Source organism: Syngnathus floridae, chromosome 5, assembly GCF_059516105.1.
Source record: "Syngnathus floridae isolate MCC-2025c chromosome 5, RoL_Sflo_1.0, whole genome shotgun sequence".
Lineage (NCBI taxonomy): Eukaryota > Metazoa > Chordata > Actinopteri > Syngnathiformes > Syngnathidae > Syngnathus > Syngnathus floridae.
In genome coordinates this window covers 6,339,524-6,365,765 of record NC_142417.1, presented here as the reverse complement: position 1 = coordinate 6,365,765, position 26,242 = coordinate 6,339,524, and the positions used below count along the sequence as shown (strand labels likewise).

At 41.6% G+C, this 26,242-nt stretch overlaps 3 protein-coding genes across 15 annotated transcripts in view; 1 reads left to right on the top strand and 2 right to left on the bottom strand.

Annotated features, from left to right (window-relative positions):
• LOC148397790 (uncharacterized) overlaps nt 1-6,260 on the top strand; it is a 112,042-nt gene extending 105,782 nt beyond the window's left edge. For 6 of the 7 annotated variants that reach the window (XR_015858690.1, XR_015858692.1, XR_015858689.1 and 3 more), the window contains one exon: nt 5,922-6,260. The gene's annotated coding sequence lies outside the window, so the exon portion shown is untranslated. The remainder of the gene's footprint in view (nt 1-5,921) is intronic. The other variant, XR_015858694.1, reaches the window with a different exon arrangement.
• LOC148397789 (uncharacterized) lies at nt 2,421-17,027 on the bottom strand. 6 transcript variants are annotated; one of them, XR_015858685.1, is made up of 7 exons: nt 16,858-17,027; nt 16,452-16,571; nt 15,925-16,004; nt 10,633-10,779; nt 10,460-10,557; nt 10,273-10,333; nt 2,421-6,175 (listed from the first exon to the last, which is right to left on the bottom strand). XR_015858685.1 is itself a non-coding variant. In XM_088376711.1 (7 exons), exons 2-7 carry the CDS (start codon nt 16,510-16,512, stop codon nt 4,996-4,998), a joined length of 717 nt encoding a protein of 238 aa, XP_088232837.1. In that variant the 5' UTR covers nt 16,513-16,571; nt 16,858-17,027; the 3' UTR covers nt 2,421-4,995. The 6 variants fall into 6 exon arrangements, 4 of the variants coding, with proteins under 4 accessions (XP_088232837.1, XP_088232836.1, XP_088232839.1 ...); XM_088376711.1 differs by lacking the exon at nt 10,633-10,779 and having other exon boundaries at nt 2,421-5,127; nt 5,891-6,175; XR_015858686.1 differs by lacking the exon at nt 10,273-10,333.
• Nucleotides 17,028-20,770: 3,743 nt separating this feature from the next.
• efna5b (ephrin-A5b) overlaps nt 20,771-26,242 on the bottom strand; it is a 75,565-nt gene continuing 70,093 nt past the window's right edge. For both annotated transcript variants that reach the window (XM_088374950.1, XM_088374949.1), the window contains one exon: nt 20,771-24,756. In XM_088374950.1, the coding sequence (XP_088231076.1) occupies nt 24,629-24,756 (128 nt within the window). In that variant the 3' untranslated portion in view covers nt 20,771-24,628. The remainder of the gene's footprint in view (nt 24,757-26,242) is intronic.

The following is a 26,242-nucleotide window of genomic DNA, read 5'->3' as shown; positions in this document are numbered from 1 at the left end:
TTAGGGTTAGGGCTGGAGTTAGGGTTAGGGTTAGGGTTTGAGTTAGGGCTGGAGTTAGGGTTAGGGCGAGGGCTGGAGTTAGAGCTAGGGTTAGGGTTAGGGTTTGAGTTAGGGCTGGAGTGAGGGTTAGGGCTGGAGTTAGGGTTAGGGTTAGGGTTTGAGTTAGGGCTGGAGTTAGAGCTAGGGTTAGGGTTAGGGTTTGAGTTAGGGCTGGAGTGAGGGTTAGGGCTGGAGTTAGGGTTAGGGTTAGGGTTTGGGTTTGAGTTAGGGCTGGAGTGAGGGTTAGGGTTAGGGTTTGAGTTAGGGCTAGAGTTAGGGTTAGGGCTGGAGTTAGGGTTAGGGTTAGGGTTTGAGTTAGGGCTGGAGTTAGGGTTAGGGCGAGGGCTGGAGTTAGAGCTAGGGTTAGGGTTAGGGTTTGAGTTAGGGCTGGAGTGAGGGTTAGGGCTGGAGTTAGGGTTAGGGTTAGGGTTTGAGTTAGGGCTGGAGTTAGAGCTAGGGTTAGGGTTAGGGTTTGAGTTAGGGCTGGAGTGAGGGTTAGGGCTGGAGTTAGGGTTAGGGTTAGGGTTTGAGTTAGGGCTTGGAGTTAGAGCTAGGGTTAGGGTTAGGGTTTGAGTTAAGGCTGGAGTGAGGGTTAGGGCTGGAGTTAGGGTTAGGGTTTGAGTTAGGGCTGGAGTTAGGGTTAGGGCGAGGGCTGGAGTTAGAGCTAGGGTTAGGGTTTGAGTTAGGGCTGGAGTGAGGGTTAGGGCTGGAGTTAGGGTTAGGGCTGGAGTTAGGGTTAGGGTTAGGGTTTGAGTTAGGGCTGGAGTTAGAGCTAGGGTTAGGGTTTGAGTTAGGGCTGGAGTGAGGGTTAGGGCTGGAGTTAGGGTTAGGGTTAGGGTTTGAGTTAGGGCTGGAGTTAGAGCTAGGGTTAGGGTTAGGGTTTCAGTTAGGGCTGGAGTGAGGGTTAGGGCTGGAGTTAGGGTTAGGGTTAGGGTTTGAGTTAGGGCTGGAGTTAGGGTTAGGGTTAGGGTCAAAAGAATCGTTCACTACACTTTCTTAGTTATTTATTCTTTTTTTTTTTTTTTTACTCTATTAGGAACACCGCCATTTTCAGGTTCGTTCGCGAAGATTCTCGAGTGACAGAGTGTCGCTGCTGTGCCAGCCGACACACAATGTGCCGACATTGATGTTTTAATTTTGTATTTGTTGGATTGTAGTTGATGGTGTTATTATGCCAAATGTGTTTGTGTTTGAATAAAAGGTTGAAAAAAAAAGTCCGTTATGCCGACAATTGTTATTTTGGGGGACACCAACTCATATGACAACGCAAAAAAAAAAACTCATATAGATCACCAAATGATTCCCGAGCGCGGCACCGCTGCTGCTCACTGCTCCCATCTCCCCGAGGGGATGGATCAAAATCACACGGGGATGGGTTAAATGCAGAGGACAAATTTCACCACACCCAGATGTGTGTGTGACGATCATTGGGACTTTAACTTTAAAACACATATTGTCATATACACCAGTTAACCATATGTCTGATTTTTATGTTTTAATTGGCAAATATAAAAACAAGGAATAAAACACCAGACAAGTTTTAACATAAATGTTTATTTAAAACAAAAATAATATAATAATAATATTAAAAGTAAATTTCAAACCAGCAATCCAATGTGCAATTTTCATGTTTTAATTGGCGAATATAAAAACAAGGAATAAAACACCAGACAAGTTTTAACATAAATGTTTATTTAAAACAAAAACAAAAAATAATATAATAATAATAATAATAATATTAAAAGTAAAGAGTTAGGGTTAGGGTTAGAGCTAGGGTTAGAGCTAGGGTTAGGGTTAGGGTTTGAGTTAGGGCTAGAGTTAGGGTTAGGGCTGGAGTTAGGGTTAGGGTTAGGGTTTGAGTTAGGGCTGGAGTTAGGGTTAGGGCGAGGGCTGGAGTTAGAGCTAGGGTTAGGGTTAGGGTTTGAGTTAGGGCTGGAGTGAGGGTTAGGGCTGGAGTTAGGGTTAGGGTTAGGGTTTGAGTTAGGGCTGGAGTTAGAGCTAGGGTTAGGGTTAGGGTTTGAGTTAGGGCTGGAGTGAGGGTTAGGGCTGGAGTTAGGGTTAGGGTTAGGGTTTGAGTTAGGGCTTGGAGTTAGAGCTAGGGTTAGGGTTAGGGTTTGAGTTAAGGCTGGAGTGAGGGTTAGGGCTGGAGTTAGGGTTAGGGTTTGAGTTAGGGCTGGAGTTAGGGTTAGGGCGAGGGCTGGAGTTAGAGCTAGGGTTAGGGTTTGAGTTAGGGCTGGAGTGAGGGTTAGGGCTGGAGTTAGGGTTAGGGTTAGGGTTTGAGTTAGGGCTGGAGTTAGAGCTAGGGTTAGGGTTTGAATTAGGGCTGGAGTGAGGGTTAGGGCTGGAGTTAGGGTTAGGGTTAGGGTTTGAGTTAGGGCTGGAGTTAGAGCTAGGGTTAGGGTTAGGGTTTCAGTTAGGGCTGGAGTGAGGGTTAGGGCTGGAGTTAGGGTTAGGGTTAGGGTTTGAGTTAGGGCTGGAGTTAGGGTTAGGGCGAGGGCTGGAGTTGGAGCTAGGGTTAGGGTTAGGGTTTGAGTTAGGGCTGGAGTGAGGGTTAGGGCTGGAGTTAGGGTTAGGGTTAGGGTTTGAGTTAGGGCTGGAGTTAGGGTTAGGGCGAGGGCTTGAGTTAGGGTTAGAGCTAGGGTTAGGGTTTGAGTTAGGGCTGGAGTTAGGGTTAGGGTTAGAGCTAGGGTTAGGGTTTGAGTTAGGGCTGGAGTTCGGGTTAGGGCAAGGGCTGGAGTTAGGGTTAGACTTAGGGTTAAGGCCAGGGTTAGAGCTAGGGTTAGGGTTAGAGCTAGGGTTAGGACTGGCGTTAGGGTTAGAGCTAGGGCTAGAGTTAGGGCCAGGGTTAGGGTTAGAGTTAGGGTTAGAGCTGGACCTAGGGTTAGGGTTAGAGCTAGTACTAGAGTTAGGATTAGAGCTAGGGTTAGAGCTAGGGTTAGGGCTAGGGTTAGAGCTAGGGTTACGGCAAGGGCTGGAGTTAGGGTTACAGTTAGGGCTAGGGTTAGAGCTAAGATTACGGTTAGGGCTAGGGCTGGAGTTAGGGTCCGTGGCCCAGTGGTTGGGGACCTCTGAGTTAGCTAACAGCAATGGCAGTTCAACCACAGAAAACCCCCAAAACCAAAAAAAGAAAGATGATTTGAGATTTCTGTGTTTTGAAAGATACTATTCACAAATATTATTTTAGCAAAAATGTTACAAACAACTCTCAGTGTGATGAAATGCAACCGTGCAACACTGCAAGATGCAACCACAATATTAAACAAATAAATATTTGCCTCTCTGACAGTGTCAATCAAAAGTGAGCCTGAATTCTTAATATATATTCAATATATCTAGGCATTTTTTTAAGATGCTTTTTAACCTCAATTATAGGACACACATAGTCCACACTCATATACACACACATGCTATCTGGTGAATAAACATCTGGCTTGTGTTACCTTGCGCTGTATGATTTACACTCTGCGGCAGGCAGAAGGTTGAAACTTTAGCCGCACGTAGCACAGTGCACCGTTCCAATCAGGCTCGCCATCATCTGTTTATAGATCGCCTGGACCAGCTGGTGAAAACTTCCATTTGAACTCCACTCATTTCCTGGCCAAAGACCAAAGAGGCTTTTCCTATTTTTTATGTCTGGCGTGACAATGTATTTACCTGAGATGCTGTTTGGACGGACCACTTGCCTTGTGAAACTTTTATTTTGTTAAAAACAGACTTTTTTTTTGCACCCCCACCACCATTACACAAATGCTATCAATTGCTCAATATTTATTCTCTGTGTAAACTAATTTAATTTCATATAAACCATTGACCTAAACTTTGTTGTTTTTTTATGTTGCCCAACGTGATATTATTTATTTTACAGCATTTCACACAACAGATGAAATTGCTTAAACTTGCACGTGCATTTACAAACAATCCAGCCGCAGAATTGTAACGCTTATAATCCTCATTAGCATTTAAATTCCCACACAGTCTTTTGTTGGACCAACAAATAGAAACCTTGTGTTGCGCTCCAAGGATTGAGTCTTATGTTTCAAACAAGAGTTCCTATAATTGCTGTAATCTAGTGTGGCCACATTCAAGCAAGCAAATTGAAACATACAAAGTAATCCCTGATTAATTTCATCTTTTAAGTCGATTTGCAGTGTGTGCTGAAATAATAATTTTAGAATGGATCTGTAAACCGACCACATTCAAGTGGCAAGTTTGCAACATTGTGACGTTCTACTCTTTCTGTCATGCGTATGCGTATGTACTTGACAGATGTGCAAGCACCATTCAAAGTGTAAATGAGCTGAATAGGAAAGTGCATTTTAGAGGGGGGGGGGGGGTATGAGAGGATGGGACAGAAGGAGAGAGAGAGAGAGGATGAGAAAGCAATGATGGTGTAAATCTCTCTGGGAGCATGTCGTCTCCTCCCTAATGGAAATGGAAAAATGCATTTTCATGATTCATGCTGGGCATTTCCACTTATAGTCTGCAAATCATTAGAGCACAAGATGTCATATTTCTGTGGCCTAAATGGCAACCCAAGTGTTCAAACGCTCGGAAAGTGGGGGAAAGAAAAGCTAGAGTGAAGATGAGAAGGATGAAGAAGATGGAGGGCAAAGACTGACGAGTGCTTTAAGACACAATGACCTCTGTCGCTGAAGACATCTTTTCAAACGACACACATTTCCTCAGATAATATATTAGCTCAATGATTTTACCAAAATATGAAGGACACAAGTTTATGTTTTGAAATTTTAAGGTTAATAGTCACTCTCTGCCTCAATGCTGTATTTGCATATTTCATTAAAGCCCTCTGCTTCCATCCTACGACTTACTTCAAGCGACACCGTCCATGGGTCGCCAGCTCTTTGGGACAATTTAAATCATCATTAAATTGAGTCGTGATTGCTTTCGCCTAGTTTGGAGGACACAAAGGTCACAGTGCTAATATTTATGCTCATTCTAGCATATATAGGGACCATAAATCATATTTTCACTGCCGAGAACGAGTACTGAAGGAGTGCAAATGTGACCCATGGGACTTCCTCGGATCTGATTGGAGGATGACAACATCATCGCCCTGATTACTCTCATCTGCGGAAACAAGAATTAAGAAAGTTATGTGACACAAGAAAAATGTAATGAACTACAAATATTTATAAATATTCACAAGACACAAGAAACTAGGCCATTACATGAGCATTATAGCACCCGAGACTTAAGTTCAGTGATCTCCTCTGCCCCGATATTTTCTTTGCTTCGTGTATATCAAAAAGGAAAACTATACACTGAAAAAATTGTTGTGCTGAATTTACTCAATTTTATTTTCTCAAGTGCTAATAATGTTGCCTGTCAGGTTAATAGATTCTAACTGGTCACTTATGATTTCTTACATCTTCCAAACTGTTCCTACCAGCTATTTCCTCCTTTCTTATGCCAAGTGAGGGCTGGCATTCGGGAGGAAGTGGCAAGACTGTAGCGCCCTACATAAAGCACTGTGAGTCACGCAGGCCAATGACGTGCATAGAATTGGACGATGGATCTCATTTGGATACTTGAGAAGCAATAACCGAGAAATTTTCTAAAATTGTCAGCCGAATTAGAATTTTTGCATATGCCAAGTGTTCTGATCTGTCTTACCAACGGCTGTCAACAATAGTGTGCAAAGTCACCCATTTGGATTACATCAGAGTAGCATCCTCGTATTCTTTGTAGCTGTAATTAGTTCAGGGGTTATGGGAGCAGATGACGAGGGAGATTGTGGGGATGCAGGTACATGTGTATACGTGCCTAAAGATAAGCATTGTATGTTATCAACCAGAGAGCCTTTTACTTTGAGTAATATTGGATTATTTACATGTGTCTGCACACCGCTCCTCTCATCACAGATGGCACGACGACGGATGCCAGCGTGATGATTCTTCCAACCTCCGTGGAGAGCCAGAATGAATTTGGGCGCTCTTGGAAGAGCCGGATGACAGAATGAGGCACAAATTACACTTGTTAACGAAGGACAATGAGTGTGTGACTTGCAGCTGTCTAATCTCATCTCTCTCAAGCACGCAGTGAACATGGAGGAGGAGATCTGACGTTCGAAGCCAAGAACACACGTTCGTTCATGGGCCGTCATCTGTTTGGAGATCTGGAACGTCAGAGAGCACATAACATTATTTATTGACTTGCTTGATTGTATTATACCTGAACAAAATTAAAGTATTTTATTATTATTATTATTATTATTATTAATATTAAGCTATTTTATATTAAGTTTGTTGCCTTGAAATCTAGACCTTACCCAACTTGGAGATTCCCACAATTATCATATAAATCTAAAAATACTAATAATTTAAAACTCCCTGATGTTTACTTTTTTTGGCATTGTGAGAAACTGTACGATGAATGCACTATGGCCTCCAGAGCTCCATGGACCAATCGCAAGAGGCGTGGATTTGAGATATTAGACTTTTCAGCAGTGTGCGTTGCCAAAAGCAATGACTCGTGTTTTCTCTGAGAAAAGTTTACTATTGTAGTGACCTCGCAGGATCAAGTTGAATTATCTTAACTTGAGGATGTGATTTATTTTCTCCTTCTCTCTCACGATTGTGCTAAGGCTCAGTCAGCGGCGTGTTATTTCCAAAGTCTTCTCGAAATATACGCTAAAACAGGTGGACTGGATGCTACAAATTGCCTTTCATTGTGTTGTGTCTGGCTCATTAGCCGCTCTAGCCAGTTTAGGAAACTACACGAAACCATTAGAACACCAGTCAACTCTATTTTCGGCCTCATTTGCAGCACTTATGAATGATGTGGCATTGAGACCTCACACATGTGGATTAATCGATTCATCAAACAATTGCAGTTAAAGGAAAACTGGGTCACCAACAAACCCAAAAAGGTGCAAATGAAGAAAATAAACTGGAAAAGTCAGCTTGTCTCTCACTAATGAGCCTGTAACTTTCCTTTGGACTGCGTTAAGACATCCAAAGTTGACCTTGCAGCGCCCAGTCACAATTAATTACCGCAATGACTCAGCACGTGGGACAGCCAGCTTTGTCCTACAGCACACTGTGAACGCGAAAGCTCTGACATTTTGAGAAATCACAGCAGAGAAGCAGACTGAGGTTTGCACCAACTGTCTTTCTTGGCCTGCAATGGCGGGGCCCTGTAATATTCAGCACATTTCCTACACAGCTAATATCTTCTGGACTGTGGCTGAGCCAGGACAAATATGCTCATTTCCAGGACCGGGACTTGGCTTGCGTCGGCGTCTCCTTGACAATTTATGGAAAAACAAGAGAATAGGAAGGAGGGGAAGTGTAAGAGTGATTTCGAGCGGCGCCGATAAATCATGGGACAGGCGACACTTTAAAAACTGTTCGCATCGTAATGGAGACTGCAAGAAATAAACAAATTACATTGTCAAAGTCAGGATCGGATAAAATATAGTTATCAAGCCACTTAGCTATTGAGTTACCGGATGACATTAAATCTTAAATTTATTACTGGTTTCCTCAAATCTCTGTCATGTCAAAGGAGCATCCCAATAATCTCCAAACTAGATTTATTGTCCTCTAGGATGTCTTGTGTTGTTGTGTTTATAATGGCATCATTTATTATTCTCAGGCTTTTTTTCTGATAACGTCCCTCATGTTACTGGAACCTTCTGTTGCTTTTCATGCCATTAGTCACAAAGGAATGACTCCCTTGGTTCTCAAGAACATGTGGGGTCCCTCAAGGTTCCCTTCTCAGCCCATTGATTCTTGGGCACATAAAATTGTATTTGACTGTGTTACTGTTTATAATCATAAATATATAGCTGTTTGCACAAAAAAATACTAGTGCACTTGGGTAGAGAAGATGCATTTTCAGGGTATAGGTATAACTGGACAGATTCTTATACAGATAACCACAGATATGGATGAAGGTGCACCTGTATCACAGTATTTGTAAAGGTCAAATTGCATTTTTTTATTTTCCCACTAGGCTTTTGTTTGAGTGTACGTACACAAACAGATATGAGCAAGCACACGCACAAAATGAAAACACATGTCTCCCTTTCGGTGGTTCTCATAGAAAAAGTGTGTTGCTATTACTAGTCTACTGGATTGAACTCATCTCTGTTTCCCAACTCGCAGCTCACTTTGGCTTCGTGTCAAACTGCTGCGGTTGCATTCTTGCGGAAGATTCTGGATGCGATTTGAGTTATCCCAACATTTTATGTATATTTCCCCAAATCTACCGGTCAATCGGAAAACACTTAGAGCGAACGCTTTGGGTTGTTTTTGGACATCCCACATGAAAAGGGCAAATATTTCAGTGATAAATATTGCAAGGTTGACGTGCCTGTCAGCGTGTAATAAACCATTTGGGCTGCTGAAATCTCACTTTGTGGATTCAAAGACGTCCATTGTCAGATTCCTCATTGTGTTTTGACATGAGAACACCGTTAGAGGAGACTAATCTCCAGGTCGAGATGGATTCGTTGAGAGCGCAGGATTCCCTACGGTCTGTTAGTAACGTTTTGGATTCTGTTCCCTTCTTTCTTACTCTTAGCCCGACCCTTTTCCTCTCTCAGGGACTGGACCACCTTGAACTGTTGGAAAGCAGCCCCCCTGCGTACCGACAGCACCTCTTAGAAACGTGTCATTCGGCTCAGAATGAATATCTTTCACCCTTTCAAACTCGACAGAATGAATTCTGACTGCTGAATAGGAAGGAAAGACTTTGACAGGAAAAATATTTACACCTCGGCAGTCTTAGGAATGGAGACATCCAACAGGCTACCCGCTGTGTGGGGCTTTAAAAGTCTACCAGAATATTTTTGCCTGTAGGCTATGCTTTTTTTAAGGCCATTGAATAATGAACTTTTTCATTCATTTGCTCCGAGGGGGAGGTAAACAGCAGCACTGAGGAGCACTAATTGGACCAACAAGTGGTAATGTGGACTTTTGCACATTTTTACAATTCACAATAAATATAACCAGAGGTGACAATTTATTTTTAATGTGTGGAGTCAAATTAATTGTGTAAGTATTTTTTGTGGCCCTACTACATTCTAGAATTAACGTAGATTTAAGTCCAACTTCTAAAATGTACTATGCTGAAGCAATATCTTTAAAAGTCAAGGCTACATTTCTTTTACAAGATTTCAACTATGGATATGCATCTCCCCCTCTCTCAAATTTTATGGTTCTTTCCGTTGTACCCCTGAGGTGCACGTCGTCTCAGCCTCCATCCCCATTTCACTTTTTAACACTCCATGTCAGAAATGGGATATGTCACTTCCCTCTGTAAATCTGAGTGGAACGCTGGCTACCCCTGGAAACACATGTTTTACCTTTGCAGAGCTGATGAAGGTTATAGTCGTTCACTCATCATAACATGTTGCCTCGTGACATTCAACCGCACAAGAATGCAATTTTGCATGCACAAAAGCACATTCGCACGCACGCACTCTGGCGCACAACAGCTTTCAACTCAGCAAGAGCAAAAATATGTGTGAGGGCAACAGGCTTCAGATGGCGCCCCGTGGAGAGACTGTGAAATGTTATTATTTAGTGCTTGGCCAGTCGTCTGTGACAACATGAAGGTCAGATGTGGGGCCTACTCGAAGCCCTGCTTAACCAGAACATTATTTCACATTAGACAATGTTGGCAAATAGGTTCAATGGAATTTAAGTCTTATAATTTACTTGGGATGGATAAAAGCGGCACCGCCATGACTTACTGCGGTTTGAGTAAGTTTATTTATGAGTCGATCCAGGCAAGAAAAACTCAAGGCAAAATCAAGACAGTAAATTATCTCATTTCATAACAACTTCATTTGCCTCGCACATACTGACCATTTTTGGTTAAACGACTTTGCTCAACTTGTGTGTGTGTGTGTACGTGTGGATTCAGGGTCACTTTTGCAACACTGAAAGCAATATGTTGGCTGTTTCATTTCCCTACAGCACAATTAATGATTTTTCCGCCACGAGTCAGGATTATACATCAGAGAGCAGACAACCTGTGATAACCACCTTATCTCGTACACACCGCCTTGTCAATAAACTCTATTGGCATATTTTCATTGATCAGATGAGGCCACAGTGTCCGGATAACAAGGACTGCAACGGACACTACGGATTTCAAGATGAGACAAACAAGGACCTGTGAGTCATAAAGGAGTGAGGCAAAAAAAGATCATTTTCCCCAAATGTGTTTGGGATTCTCATTAGCCAGTGATGTGTGTACAACCTTCTGGTGAGTACAACTGCACCATCGCTGACTGCATGGCCCTGAGCACATGCCGAGTGTCCTAGAAAAGCCAGAAACGACAATCTTGTTCGGAACAGGGGATACTGTGGCCTCTTTCTACAAGTTCTTAAACAATCTCAAACAAACATTCAAACTTACATTCAAGGAGCAATCAAGAGTCTTTTACCTGATGTGCGAGGAAGCCTGGATACCAGCAGGACATGGAAGCTCCGAATAGGAAGTTCCTGAGCTGAGATTCAAACCCAGAACATGTCCACTGTGACTCTGCACACAAAAGAAAGTCATCACATGATACACAACCTTTGTCCTCCACGTGTTATAGTTTTAAATGATATATACTGATTGGTGCACTGCTTGGAGTTCGATTTTGGCTCTGGTCTTCCTGTGTGGAGTTTGTATGTTCCCCCCGTGCCTGCGTGGGTTTCCTTCAGGCACTCTGGTTTCCTCTCAACATGCATGGTTGGCCAATGGACCACTCCAAATTCTCTGTAAATGAGATTATGAGTGCGAAAGGTTGTCTACATACTGAGGAGCCGTTCGAACGGTTCAAGTGCATCAAATGAAAGCAGTACCGTATTTTATAGAAGACCATTTTTATTCTTTAAATCTTGGTGTAGGGGAAAGGCTAAAAGCTTTTTACAGTAACCCGGACAGCAGGCCGTGGCACTCTCATCGACTCCACATTACCTCCATGGCAACAGAGATGCGAGATATACAGTGAAAAGACAATACAAGTGGGGTATAATTGAGATCACTAGAAGGAAAAGTAGTATTCCCTGGATGGAGCGTATCATCTGAAGTAAAAGACTAGTTTGTGGTCCACAGAGAGAGCGAGTTCTCCCCCAAAGGAGCTTATTATCCACATATAGACACATCACTTTCCTTCAACAACATGGAGCACTGGCTACGGTACAGCGCGCACACACACACACAGAGAGATACACGTTTTCTGTGAAAGCAGGCTCACGACAGTTTTCAGCACTCTGCTAATCTAAGATGATGAAGTGTCAATGGCCCTCTGTTGTGTAAAATCTGTGTGCCCGTGCGTGCGTGTGTGTGCTTGTAGCCATTCTTAGTAGCTTTGTGGGATGTTTTTCATTTTGCACATTTACTGACAGGGCTTCAAATGGACCTCAAACGACTTCCCTTGGAATGTCAGAGGCAAACTTTTATAGTCTCCTCCGGAAAGGATGTCGGACTATCGACCTCGACCACGACCTCTGTGGCCAAGCTGAGGGCCAAGCAGGTACTTTCCAAATTTTCTCAGTACATGGAAATGATTTTTTCCCATGAATGTTTCCAAACGGCCCAACATAATTTTTACAGTCATTCACGATGCCCTCGGTTAGTGTTTCCTCTGAAAAATAATTGACGTCACATGGACTGTGATTTTCAGATTTCAGCTAACATTTCCCCTGCATCGGAAATGTGAGGTTACACATGCAACAGTTGGAAATGTTCAGTGTAAATAAAGATAATGAAGAGATTTATTCATAGATGTTCCGGACGGAAAAATACTGTACAAAGTATCAAAATTAAAAGCACTTTTTTTTTTAGATAATCACATCCAGCCATGGAAACTTTGCTGCTAGTAGCGATTGTGCAAGTGGAAGAATGTCAGTATCCTCTTAAAATCAAAAACCTTGTCAAAGTTATGCTGTGACCGACCATTAAGGAGGGATGAATGCGATTTTCACAAAAGATGACCTACGTGTGCAAAATAATTTAAAATCCTTGAAGAGCAGCCTTAAATATTATCACGAAGCAGATTTTTTGGATTCTGAAATCAAGCCAGTTTAGTTTTTGTACTTAAACCAAACTCTCCACGATCAGATTTGTTCAGTCATCTCTGCACCCTGTTGCCTTCCAAGACAAAAAGATTCTATTCTAACGCCTCCATAAACTGGTGTAGAAAATACACGAACGGACAATTGATGCCTCACTATGCACTACACTTGATTAAGCAACTCACAAAGCATAGGGAGTGAGTGAAAGTACCCCAAAGACCTTCACCGCTTCCCTTTCTTGTGTTTTGAACGTCTCTGGTCTGCTTGGTTTAGTTTGGCCATCAGTCTCAATTAAGCAACTCTCTCCACTTGTTTCACTGGAAATGCAGCATAGTTAATTGGCACTAGCCCAAGACTACAGCCTTGCATTACACTAAGTAGCACAAGATAGAAATAAATGAAGTGAAAAGCCCGTTATTGAAAGTAGGAGATTCAAATCTTCAAGGCTGTTGGGCCCATTATTACAATGAAAAAAAAAAAAAAGCACTTTATGTGACTTTCTGGACTAAACATGCAGTAATGGTGCACATAAAGCAAGAATTAAGAACTAGGGCTTGGGCTTGACTGTTTGTGATTATACCCCACGCAGTCAGATTAGCCATAACATGTGTTAAAACACTTCATTGAGGGTTGCCAAGGATGCCCTGCTTTCCATCATGTACAGTGATTTAAGCTTTTTAATGCCAACCTATAAAACAATCACATAAAGTCAGTCGGTTTAAAAGGCTGCTATGATTTGCTCCACGGAGGTCCTGAATATTGGAGTAAGGAACCGAAAGTTACACAATGCGAACGATGATGTAAGTCAGATCAATGGGGTCTTGATGGAAAAAAATATCCACGAGCACTTGAACATTCGGCCTTGTTACTTTATATATATATATATATATATAATAGTGAGCGCAAGTGAGTTTTTTCTTCATGTTGTAAATACATCAGCCTAACATTCAAGGTAGAGGATTTATAGAAATAAAATGACCCTGAATAACATTTATTCTTACTTTTGTCGCATTACAGATAAATAATATGGTAAATGTGTATTGCTTTCTGGGGGAGAAATAAGGGTGAGATCAATAGGACCATTAAAATGCTGGGAATGAGCATTATTTAGTGCAAGACATGAACATTAGTCAGCCACCCTTTGGGACACAAGCCAGATGATATCACGGCCACTCCAAGCGTCCGCCTCGCCATTAGAAAGCGTCAGGAGATCATTTGTTGATTCCCATTTCTGTTTCTGCAAGATGAAGAGCTCTCATTTCCGACATCATTATTACATTTTTGTTTACATTCTGTCAGAAGATCAAACGTGAGATAACAAAAAGTGTGCATGAACGGTTCTATTATCTCCAAATACAATAAATTTAGATTTTCTCTTTTTATGATTTTGTTTTTTCATAATTCATACTAACAAGCATGTCCAAGTACACCTTGTAAAAGGAGACTGAAATTGGAAGGCCCAAATTCCGAACCTCACACACACACATGCACACACACACAGTTTCTCTCTCCACCACATTCCAAGCGGGTCAGTGAATTTAATATTCAGCTTCTAGTGGCTCTGGTCTTCCATGTCCTTGACCTTGGTGCTACTGGCGGTCACCTCTTACTGGGGGGTCGGCCTGACTGGCATGTTTATAACTGCACAGGACACACACCATCATCCAGAAGAAGAGTGGAATATGACTCATTTTAAATAATGACGTGATGACAACCAGTGCAGTGATTTTTTTGAAGCTGAATAAAATTTTAATGAAATAATGAATGTCTAGTTAATAAAGTTTCCACAATGTGACCAACACAATGTCAAGGTACCATTGTAACTTTAATTTATACACACAGTCTCAGAGAGTCAGAGCGAGCCCCAGTTCACCTGAGTTCAAGTGGAACACCAAGTAACTCTGATGCACTCGACTAGTTCATCGTGATACCTTCTTTTATTAGATAGAAGGAGAGATCAGTCGTTATCATCGTCCTCAGTCTGGATGATGGCGATTATATTACCATGGCTACTGCAAATATATTTTTGTATCTGCAGTCACAAAGAAAGTTAGTGTAAGAAGTAATGTTGCAAGGGGTTGCATTTTGTGTATCGTTTTGCAGTTAGTCCTCATTATTTTAAAATAAACTCAGTTGTGCATAGCTAAATACTTTTTAGCTGTACTACTTTGAAGCTTGTGTTTAGTAAGCTTGTTATGTTAAATGCGGAATAAATTATGCATTAAAATGTGTTTTGGTGGCGCGGTGGGCACCGGTTAGCACGTCCGACCCTTGTTGACTCATTGTGGTTATGCTTTTCAACATCAAGCTACATGTCAACCCTTACGGTGCACAGCATGAACTCAACCACTTGTCAGGAAAGCATCTTTGAAAGCATTATTTTTCTGACACATGTGTTTGGATTTTGTATCACAAGACTGTATAATCTACGCCTTGGCTGAATGAGGCTTCGAAAACAATGTGCTCAGGGAGAAATTTCCATCAGTGTTTTTCCCTTCGGAGTAAATGTGGCTAATTCAAGCCTAAAGTAATTGCCATCAAACGAATGAGCTAAAAAAGCAATAAGAGGGTTATTACAATGACATACCAGCACTAGATCAATGTGAAGTCTTTGCCCTGGAGGTTATCAATTACATTCTAATGATTTTGTCATCCTCTTACAACAATAACTTCCTCCCCGTTTGCCTTTGCTTTGGTGAGCCTTGATTTATGCTTTTAATATTTTTGACGGCAAAAAATAAATTGATGGACAATTGTGTCATTACCAAGATGATGGAAAGAAATATTGTTGCGATTCATTTTCCTTTTCTGCTTTAATTAGTTTACTTCTCCGTCTCATCCATCATTAGCCCTGGAAATGAAATGTAGAGTTGAGTGGAAAAAAGAGCAAGAGCTCTCTCTGTGTTTTACATTCCACTTCCAAGGAGAAATAAATGTTGGCTACATTATTCATGGGGTTTTCCATAACTTTAATCCGATTTCCCGCTGACAATATCTCACTTTACAAAGCCTGGCCATTTCTTTCATTTCTGCAAATGCGTGGATGCATTAACAGAGTTGCCGCTGATAGTGTCATATTTCATTGTGTTGCGCTGTGTTTAAGTGTAAATGATGCAGATTATATCCGGGCTTTTTTTTCAGTATCTGGTAGTGACATCACTTCATGCCTAGACTGACACTCCAAAAAAGATCAAAACCATTAAAAAAAAAAAGTTGACTCAAAACATCGGAATTAGACGATCTTTGTGAGTGGCGCATATTTTTGAGTTTGCGGATGGATCTTAAGTGTCTGACATCTTCAAAAGTTCAAACGAGGAGGCGGGCCTTCCCCACAGTGATTTGATGAACAGATGACGATCCCTCAGTGTCTCTTCATAAAAGATGAGCTATAAGATCAGCAATTAAAATTAACGGACGACTCAGCTGACACTGAGAGGATATTTCCATCTGAGCTGGTATGTCAAAACCTTCCAGAAATTTGAAATAAATCAATTCAGACATGATAGTGCACAGCAATTAGCTCCTGACACGATCCTAAAAATTATACAATTAACTGTCTTATAATAGTGGATGTTTAAATTGGTGGATCCATGAAGAAGCAATTGCACTATTATTACTATTATTACAAATTCTGTCATAAAGATTACAATTAACCAAGTGGTTATTATTCCATGTCATTACTCTTCAAAGTGCTGGCAAAAGCTAATTGGTCTTAAAGGCTAACACATTTACTTTTATTCTCTTTGTGATCTCATCCTTAAAGGATATTCATCATTTGTTTTGTATTTATTGGATTGATATACATTTTAAAACATTTTGTGTTAGCTATAAAATGGAATATTACCTTTTGTATGACTGATGAGGACTGGGTGTTTAGCATTGCTGCTTCACAGTTCTGGGGTTTGAATGTTGCCTCCGGCCCACCTGTTTGGAAGTTCCAGAGAAATAATATAATTTATTAGATTGTTATGGTAAGTTTCAGATCAGACAAGGGATGCATTACAGATTCATGCAGTTCAGAGGAAAAAAAATAAAACGGACACGCACAGTCTCATCAATATATGAATTAGGAGGTTGGGTTGTTTCATTGTTTTTTCCTGGCTCTTTATTTGACTATGCTCCCCTTGTGTTTTGGCTTCGTTTCTCAAGTGCAAATTAGCTGTCAGTTTCAACTAGGAAAAGCTCATTTGTGCATGTGTTGAATATTTCACGCAACACATCCACCGGCGTGTGAACAAATGTGTAAAAACATGCAGAGCGGCGACCAGCAAAACCTCGTAGCAGCTTTAGCACGTATGCTGGAGTGACTTTTGTTCCTTTTTTTTTCATCAATATTCGAGGATAAAGCAATGATGATCCTTAGTCACCAACCTTCTTTCAGTGGCCGTGAGTGTGATGTTCCTTCAAGCTGATATTTGTAGTGGCGCCACATTCTCCGATAATCCTCCTCTGGATTGGCTGCAGCCCGTCATCGCTCAGCCCTGAAGGTCACTGTGTGAGGAGCATCAGTAAAACACAGTGACCTGCAGCAAAACCACCTCAGACCCGAACAAGCCTCTGTCTGTGTTTGCATATCGATTAAAACCGAACCATCAACACGGCTAATTAAGAAAACACTTATATTAACTGCTATTCTCAAAGTGTGAGCAAAAGGGCCCCCTCTAGTGGTATATGAAACAATCAAAGATACCCGAGTATGGTTCAGTTGTTTTTAACTTTAATTTTAATGTTGGTAAAGATGGTGGTTGGATAAGAAATATTAGAAGTTGTGACCTACTTTATTCTTTGTCCATTTAGCATCCAAACTTTGAGATCCTAAGTTTTTGAATAAACAGCAGTTTTCCATAGCGCTTGTCTTTATTGGGGTCACAAGTGAGCTCCAGTCTTCCCTGGTCCACTTTGAGTAAGTGGCTGTGCGCTATAGACAAACAAAATTTCACACGTACATTCACACCTATGGACAATTTAGAGTCTTCAAGGAACCTAACATGCTTCGGGGATAAAAGAGGAAGCCGGAGAAAAAAGATGTAAGCAGAAACTTTTTTTAGTCACAGAGATGTCATGTTGCCAACGTAATATAAAGCTTCCATTTTGGTCCTGCTAAATTCTTGTCATTTTTTTTTCTTTCCATCGCCGTCCCCTCACTTCCTCCCACCACCAGGATGTCTCTTCTGCTGACATGCGACACGCCAAATAAATCATACATCCTGACCTTGAATCCCATCCTGACGAGTGTGAGCGAGCCTGTAAAATATATTCCGCTTATCGCTTATTTCTGGCTCACCAACTCGCAATAAATACGAGGTTGACAAAGTTGATATGGCCTGGAGGCCTCCCCCCCCCCCCTCTGGCCCATCCCGACGCAAATATCTATTCATAAAGAGGCGCGGCATAATTGTGTGATTTATGACCTTTTCACACCACTGGAGCGATTAAGTGAAGACGTCATTCGGAGCTGTCAATCACAGCGCTTGGAAACAAAACAGCACGAGGCTTTAAAAAGACTTGAGAACGACGCCTTCAAAGAAAAACCTTGACGTGTCCTTTCGGGAATGGCGTCGGGTGTAACGATGCACCTGACTGAAAGGCCACCGCCAGCGTTGATGTGCTTCTTCGTTAAGATTGTAACTGAAGACAACACAGGAAAATAACAACACAAAGCTCACACTGCACAAAATGAATTCTAAGTTTAAGACAAGTTAATTGCATCAATTATATTCCCAGCACGATCATTTTCTTTCCTGATAAGAATGGAATTGTTAAATTATTTCCTCTATGCAAAATCATCTTTTTGTTACATGAACAGATATAATCAACTGCAAGATGAGTCCCTCTATTATTAACAGTTGGCTGTCGCAATAATGAATTCTTCTTCAAAAGTGATCATTCATTCGTCTTTTTATGAACAGTGTTCCTCGATGCCTCCCTAATTTGCAATTGGTCTTTTTCCGTATTTGTCATCAAACAGTCAGCGCGACCTCACAAAATTTGACATTGCATCGAGTTTCTTCCAAGAGGCAGAAGGCAAGTGACTTTTGCTGACTTGAACAACAAAAGATGAGGATACACTTGCCCCACCCCCCAGTTTTTTTCAATTTCCTTGAAAAACACCAAATGAATTGAACTTCACTTGTGGGTGGGGAAGATAAATCAAGTGGATGTAGGAAATAGATGTACAGAGAAGATCAAACGTTGACTAATGACGTAGTAGCCACTTCAAAATGAAAGACTGCAAACTAAAATAATGGCAAACCATCATTGGGTTTGTGGAAGGAATGTAGTACATTTTTTTTCTTCGGTTGTCTGGGAAATTTAGCGAACCATTATGGCTAGCCTTCTTGCTGATTTCAGATCTATAGTTCACTATCCATTCCACTGGCAAAAGAGCACGTCTGTGACATTACTCCCAGCAACAGAAAACTCAATTGATCAGCTAGTCTTTCTATGTTCGTGTTAGCTACTATGTCTGAATTATCACCAACTTCATATATTTTATTTTCTGTCAGTTTCCCTGTTGAAAGCTGTGAAAACCCACAAAAACTTTGATATAGTGTGGGATACCTCTTGACATCAAACGATCATTCGCAGTCAAAGTAATGATTGGGTGCAAGGCGCTTGTCTTCATTGGCGTCTCTGTGGAGACACACCTGCATCTCGACAGCTCCCAGCAGGAAGAACAACTTGATGCTAATTGGCATAATCATGTGGAGTGTCTCCATGTATAAAGTGTCGCTTCGGAGCCTCCGAAAGGGCGCCGCTTTTTCGGAAAGAGATTGGAGAGGTTGGCTTCCTGTGCCATTTGGGGAATTAAAAAAAAAAGATGTTAGTATGTTTCAATCCTAGCTGGGAGAAGAAGCACTTGTACCCTCTTCTTATTTTAATCAACCCATCCCTCACCTCCCCAAAAGAAGATTAGCATGAAGTCAAATTGCATGAAATCATCAAGAAAGGTCTGGGGTTCATAAGTGCAGATAACATGGGGGTAGGGGGGAGGTCACGTCCCCCGCAGTTTCATTAGGACCATGATGTGTCCCCCCCAGGTAAACTGACAAAAAAAAAAAGAAAGGTAAAACAGAGGACTTGTGCTCCTCTTTCATCAGAACGAGCATCGAGCCTGCACAGCGTATGCTGTGCTGCAGCTGCTGATATGATTACGTTCCACCAAAAATGGTTGGGGATTAGGATTAGGAATAAGGGTTAGTTGTTAGGGTCAGGTGTCAGTGTAAGGGATTAGGGTTTAGGGTTACCGTGAGTGGTTAGGGTTGGAATAAAGTTTGGAGCTATAGCTAGGGGTAATGGGTAGGGTTAGGGCTAGGGTTAGGGTTAAGGTTAGGAGGAGGGTTTAGGGGTTAGGGATAAGGTTAGGAGTGGGTTTAGGGGTTAGGGTTTAGGTTAGGGGTTAGGGTTAATTTTAGGGTGGCGGTCAGGGGATGGGGTTAGGGTTAGTCAAGGGTTTAGGGTTAAGATTGGGGGTTAGTGTTTAGGATTAGGGGTTAGGGGCTAGGGTTAAGGTTGGGGGTTAGTTTAAGGGTTTAGGGTTAGGAATGATATAAAAGATGGTAGCTCTATTTTAATGGTGCGACAACCATAACTGATTCTTTTCCTAAATCGTAACTGTTTGCAGGAATCAAACCTGAGCAGGGAGACCCCAAATGAATTTTTAGTCTTTGAACTTGTAACCTGTAACATCTCAAAGGGTTACTATTCTAGCTTCATAAAGACTTGACCACAAGAACATATATGTATATAAAGTAAAATAAACAATTGGTTCTTCAAGGGGTCTTCTCCCCCCTCCACACACACACTTCACTTATTTCGGTCCTGTGGGCTCACTGGCTTTCAGTCTAATTAGCCGAGATAATGGAGGGTGACGCTAAATGGTGCTGGTGGGGACCAGCAGAAGGTTATTAGGTGTCCTCATTAGTGGCCAAGCAATGTGAAAGGTGCTTTAAAGTCTTATTCTGATCCTGATGGATGGACAGTGGTCCCCTGAAGTCTGTCTTAGGAGATCTGCGAGTCTGCACTGTGGAGTGTGGGGCACATGATGGAGTGTCACAAGAGTTTGCTCATTCTGTCTATTAGCTCGAATCTTTGCTGATGAGCATTTGATTCGATTTAATAGTGTGACAAACGCCAACACATGCTCACAATCACCAATACGTGATGTTTTTATATTCTGAATAACAAGTAGGGCATCAACAACTATGCCCCAGGATGTTTGCGCTTCCACTATTGTCATCTATCATTCATGTAGCAGGCGTCACTTAGTTGTTTCTGGGCAGGGTTTGTGTTGCACAATCATAACCAACAAAATGTTATAATTGTTCTGTGCGAGGCTGAATGATGCAGAGGTGGGTTGACCCTGAATGGAATATAAAATACAAATTCATCTTTCGAACCAGCATGGTGTCAACTCAAGGCCTTGGGGCTATATCTGGCCCGCGAAATCATTCCATGTGGTCTGCAAAGGCAAATCATATGCATCGACTTTCTGAGGCATGCACAATTTGTTACAAATACAAAATACATTAAAAAACATAGCTAAACCAACCATTATTTACAAAACTAGTCAATCAATTTGTTGTGTATGATGTGGTCATACATTAATACGGGTTAACAGTCATAATGGCCCTCCAGGGGACACCATAACTGAATATGGATTTCCGGCAATAGTGAATAAAACGGCAGGCTTGTCATATTTTTCAGTTTTATTGTATTACTCATAGATGCTCAGACACGTGTATATACAAATACAGATCATTTTTGTTGGCTTTTTCTCTATTTATATACTGGAAAAGAGCAGGTTTGGAAATATCTTGCTCCACTGATGACAAAGTGAGCACAGGGTACAAAGAGGAAGGACAGCGCGTGATGCGATGGATGCGACACAATCACCAGAAGACAAACATGAACGAGGGCCACACAATCTGGATCCATGGTCTTGACCTCCATTGTTTGGAGGTGAGGGGGATGCACTAGTTCTTCCATGGTACTCAGGAGCGACATCTAGGCCTACACAAGATCTAGGCGGAGGGTTGTTAAAAAGTGGGGAGAGGAGAGGCGATGGGCCCCTGTTTTGTTGACGTGTCAAAGCACAATGGTGGAGAGCGTCTAAGGCATGGGAAACACTCTCGGCTGCCAAAAAGAGGCTCGTCGCTTCCCATTCACGGCAACAGCACCACATGAGAAACACATACCAAACGCAAAGGGCTCGTACATATTTTTGTCCAACTGAGAAACCTTCACATGGATGCGCTCCTCCAAGGAGATGGGTAGCAAGTCCATGGGATGACGTCATCAGAAAGTCTTTTGCAAGAAAATAGATATAAAAAAAAAAAAAAGACAACATGGCCAAGCCCCACTGCAAGTACACAACAATGTCTGGTGGTTTTTGTACAGCACTTTTGTTATCTTGTCACTACAAGGCTTTATGACATCACTCGGATCGTAGATGCAAAGTAAAATGCACGACGTGAACGTGAGCTGAAAATCTAACACACCATAAAGAAAACAAGCAAAAAAAAACTCAAACTTTTAAAAACTATTTTTTTTCTTACGTCATTAAGTTCATGCGCATGCCACATTATGAAATCGGCAAGTTCCTTCCAGATTCCATCCAGTTCTTTCTCATGCTTTCCCAAACTGAAGGCAACAAAAAAGGGTCCAAGTTAAGTCCTTAAAATCCTCGCGTGAAGAGATGGCAAAGGTTATCTTCTGCCCACTGGAGTGCGTACCAACTTTTAACATATTAGCTCGGAGCTTCATTAGGCATTGAGGATCTCAGCGTACAATGCATTGTTTGAAAGCACTCAGCAAAACCCAGCAATATTACCATATTCTTTTTTTGTTGATTTTTTTTAGAAAAGACATAAGAACCAAATTAATACTTTAATATCAAACACTATTTACAACAAGGAGTCTTCCCTAATAATAATAATAATAGTTTTATCATCATCATAACAGTAATTATACAGTTTTAACAATGATTTTTTTTTTTTAACTTTAGTCATCCAGAAGGTACAAAACAGATGCTATAACCTACCACTACATGTTTGATGGTTGACTACCTCAGGATACACAGTATCCAGTTTTTAAGTTGATCCTCATTTCCAAGGTTAGGCCGTGGTATACAATAAAATAGGATGATAGCAAACTTAAAAAAAAAAAAGACAGGCAGTAATATTGGTAATCACAAAAGAGGGTCAACTTGAAGCTGGTTTATCTGATAGAACGGAAAATGTCTATTGTGACATTGATACCTCATTCAATGGCCTGAAGTCAAGCAACAGCTGAGTAGCTAGTGTACATTTTTAGCATAGCTAATAAAAAAAGGCTTTGATAGGCTACAAAGGCAGAGACACATTTGAAAAGTAGAAATAAGCAACATTTGAAAAGTAGAAATAAGCAAACATGAAACAGTGTTTGAAGGCGCATGAGGGCCACAGTGAAAAGAAAGTAAATAAAAGTTGTAACATGTCAAACGACAAGAATCACGTCTTTATTTTGTATTGTAAAAACTAATTATGTGGGGGGGGGAAATCGATTAATTGGGGCATTAGTTGACCTTTTTTACGATTTTTTCACGTTTCTTATTTACTTTGAAAATTATGACTTGATTCTCCTCATCTACATTTTTCAGTGTGGCCTTAACACGTTCTAATTTTGAAGAATGAATGATTCCAAACTGCATTTTCCAAAAAGTTTCATGAATTTTTATTCATTTATTTACTTCACACCAGGCACCCTTAACAATGATATTACCTTCAGCTACCCCACGTCTCAGAACCCCTCCTGCGGGATTCCATTTCCGTCACTCACCACTTCCCTCAAACAGCAAGGTCACCGATGCCTTATAACCCCGCCGCCCCAAATGAAATCTACACCCCTTCTCCCGAGACCCCCCTTCCTTCAAGCCCTCTACCGTCTATTTTTAATACCAGGAATAACTCCCCTTTGCGGCAACATGGGGTTCGCATGCCTATCATTTTGAACCTCATTAGAGTCACTTAAACCAGCAACACGAGGAGCTGACATTGGGCATCTACGTTTCTGTGTTTTCTGGGGGCTTATTTGGCACTTTTTGGAGTTTTCCCAATCTTTGAGAAAAAGACAGCAGGAGCGATTGTGACGGAATGAAGCTGAACGTTATTAAACACAGTGACCGTATCCTTGATTATAAGTGCTATCTTTATAAAGCCAAAAGGACAGAACTGCTGTGCTTTGCATTGAATTAAGCAGAGCAATGAATCTGTGCCGTCCGTGTACCTGCAGCTAGCCTCTTTTAGAATCCACGGACTAATATCTGACCCATTACCACTGGTGAGGTGAAAGGGTCTTTTAAGCTGCTAACAATTTTCAATCTTTGGATTTGGATTATGGATGCGAGCATATAGCGTAAGTGGATGGAGCCAAGAGAACAGTTCTTTGTCCAGCTCAGTAAACACAAAATGAGTGTGACTGCTGCCGTGAAATTGCAACCCCTAAAAGACATCGATCCTCCATCTAGTAGCGGCCCGCAAAGCGCCTGCTGGGAGTCTACGTTTCTCTGTTTTGTTATACGCAGCAAACCACGAGACTTTGGGTTTGGATTTCTTGAATAATCGAAAGCTAAGAATTGGATCCAATGTGTGGAATTGATTGTTGAATAATGATGTCTTTTTGTCACAATTGAGTCTGTTCTATGAATAATATTCCTCTGCCCAACACAACCCTGTTGTGTAAATTGGAGCTCAGAACATGCTGAAAGTAAATTGCATTTAAAAAAAATACGATTAATTCATCGTTAATTTTCCCCCATTGTCAATTATGGGGAATTTCGTCAAATACCCATCCTCGGTCATGTATATACAGTAGCTTATGCTCCTCTGACACAGTCGGGTGTTACTATTAAATTAGGAAACAACTGGACATCATTAGGTTAAGGTGCAGGCTGTGTACATTTTTTTTTCCAGTGCTTGGGCTCCCAAACTGCTAGTCCGTTTTCTTCACTGCCATCGTTTTGACCCGCTGGGTCAAACGTCAGACTTTATGCACCGAGCAGAACACGAAGCCAACACAACGGAGAAAGATACCTACACACTTATGTACAGTCCTTCCTAAGAGTCTACTGTCTTCACTTTCCTACTCTGTAAACGATGCTACTGAACACAACATGGTAAGAACAACAAAACACTGAAGAGATTTGTTGAGCATGTGTGTGTTTGTGTGTGTGTGTACTGCATTTGTGTGTGCTGAAATGGTTAAAAACAATGTAAAGCGCTGTCACAGGAAAGTAAGAATCACTAAGTGTCAGAAAAAAAATAGATTTGGCATCTTAGGCTTGCGAGGGGGGTTGTCTCTCCCGCTTTTTTCCCCACTCACAAACGGCGAGACACTTAAAACTTTGTCTGGGGGAAAAAAAAAATCGAGGGATTCCTTGCGAAGCCTGCTGGGATGCCCCAATCAAGCAAAACAAGCTCCACCCTCAAATCCCGCCCCTTTTCCCTGCAACCATGGGCAGATTCAGGCCACGCTGGGTGTAAATTGCCCCTCTGGGACAGGTGGAGGCGCTATAAGATGAAGAGCGCCGCCAGGCTGAGCAGCAGTGAAGCCACGAGTCGACTGAAGGGGGGCGGGTGCGGTGCAGCGTTTGTCTCCTCGCTCCGGGAGGGCTCGGCGGGTTCATGGCTGGTGTCGTCTAAACAATGGGGGGAAAGAATGCTACTTTACACTCAAATATTAACACTCTTTTGACTCCACATCAAATCCTTCCATTGTTTGTCATATGAAGTGGGACTGTCAAAATAATAGAGCCACATAAGGATTATTGACTCATGTTAACTCTATTAGACACTATTAGTGGATTCTGAGTTGCCATATGAACTTGGGTTGCTATGTCATACGAATACAGTGGTACCTTGATTTGTGAATTTGATTTGTTGTGGCACCAAGCTTTAGTCAATTTTGCCAAGGTCAAAAAAATTGGGTCGTTTCGTATCAAACAACTCCAAAAATGGAGAGTTGGGTCAAATTGACCTAAACTTGTTGGGAAGTCTATTTTTGATCTAGATTGTTTTGTATTTATTCTTTTAGCTGTGTATACGGGGGTCCGTGTTCCCCAATATACACCACAAATTTGGGGGTCCAGGTTAGCGCGAAGAAATAAACTGACCACGTCAAGTGTAGGTGTAACTCTAGTTTTCATTTGTTGAAAGGGCGTGACCTAATTAGTGAAATCAAAAGCTGTTGGTAAGCGAACAAATGTGAATTGTGGCTAACAGCAGCTCCTTTAGAGTGTTCTCTATTTATATTTCTGTGTTTGACAGTTTTGATCGAGTAAACAGAATACATTTTACCGGCCACTTGTGAGGGCATTACAAAACCTTCTTTTTTCTTCACTCGCATTGGAAGCTCGCATTTAACCCCAATTTTGGCTCCCAACTTCTTAAAAGAAAACAAAAATCAACCGAGCGTCGACTTGTAACGTATGAAACATGAAAGGCCGTGTGAGTCAAAGTACCACTGTAGAGCGTTATTCTCCGACGTGAGCATTTTCTATGAGCAGTAAAGGAGCAGGACCATGCAAAGGGGCAAAGCAGACATCACAAAGCTGGTATCAGGCAGTGCACAGCTTATGTTTTGAAGCAAGCATCGCAGACAACTGAGGCATGCAAAGTGTAGACAGTACTGTAGAAGCAGGCACGGCAGGGTGGGCAAGGGGCCAGGCGCAAAGAGCGGAAGGTAGGGCATCAATGTCAAAGGCCTTTGCACGTCCGCACGTTGTCTTCACATGTCAATGTGCAATGCAATTCTAAACCAATGTCAGAATATCTTGTTGTGACGACTGCGCCATGTGTGTCCCGAAAACAAAATGCAAGCTCATGAGTACGGAAATGAAAACAATGACAAAAAATGGAGTTGCAAAAGTGGTTCTAACTTTAATTGGATTTTTTTCTGCTTCTAAAAAAAATAATCTTCTTACTCTAGAGCTGTGAAAGCCTCAATATCAAATCTTGTAATTCTTGTTAATGTTTTCATCGGAGAGTGACATTATTTGTCTGAAAATTGCTCCACTAACTTAACCAAATATCTTTGTGAAGGCATGGCGCTATGTTGGATTTTGAGGAGATCATGCGAGGGATGTGAAGTTCAGACAGCGTGGCGAGAGGAAGGCATGGAGGCAG

Bases quoted from the DNA above. Each gene is read 5' to 3' on its own strand.
- LOC148397789 (XM_088376710.1), bottom strand. From the start codon at position 16,512: ATGTGGCGCCACTACAAATATCAGCTTGAAGGAACATCACACTCACGG. The intron at 10,558-15,924 runs GTAATATTCCAT...TTTTGTGTGCAG, and splicing joins CCTCATCAGTCATACAAAAG to AGTCACAGTGGACATGTTCT. The intron at 6,176-10,272 runs GTTGTACACACA...CTGACGTTCCAG, and splicing joins GCAGTTGTACTCACCAGAAG to ATCTCCAAACAGATGACGGC.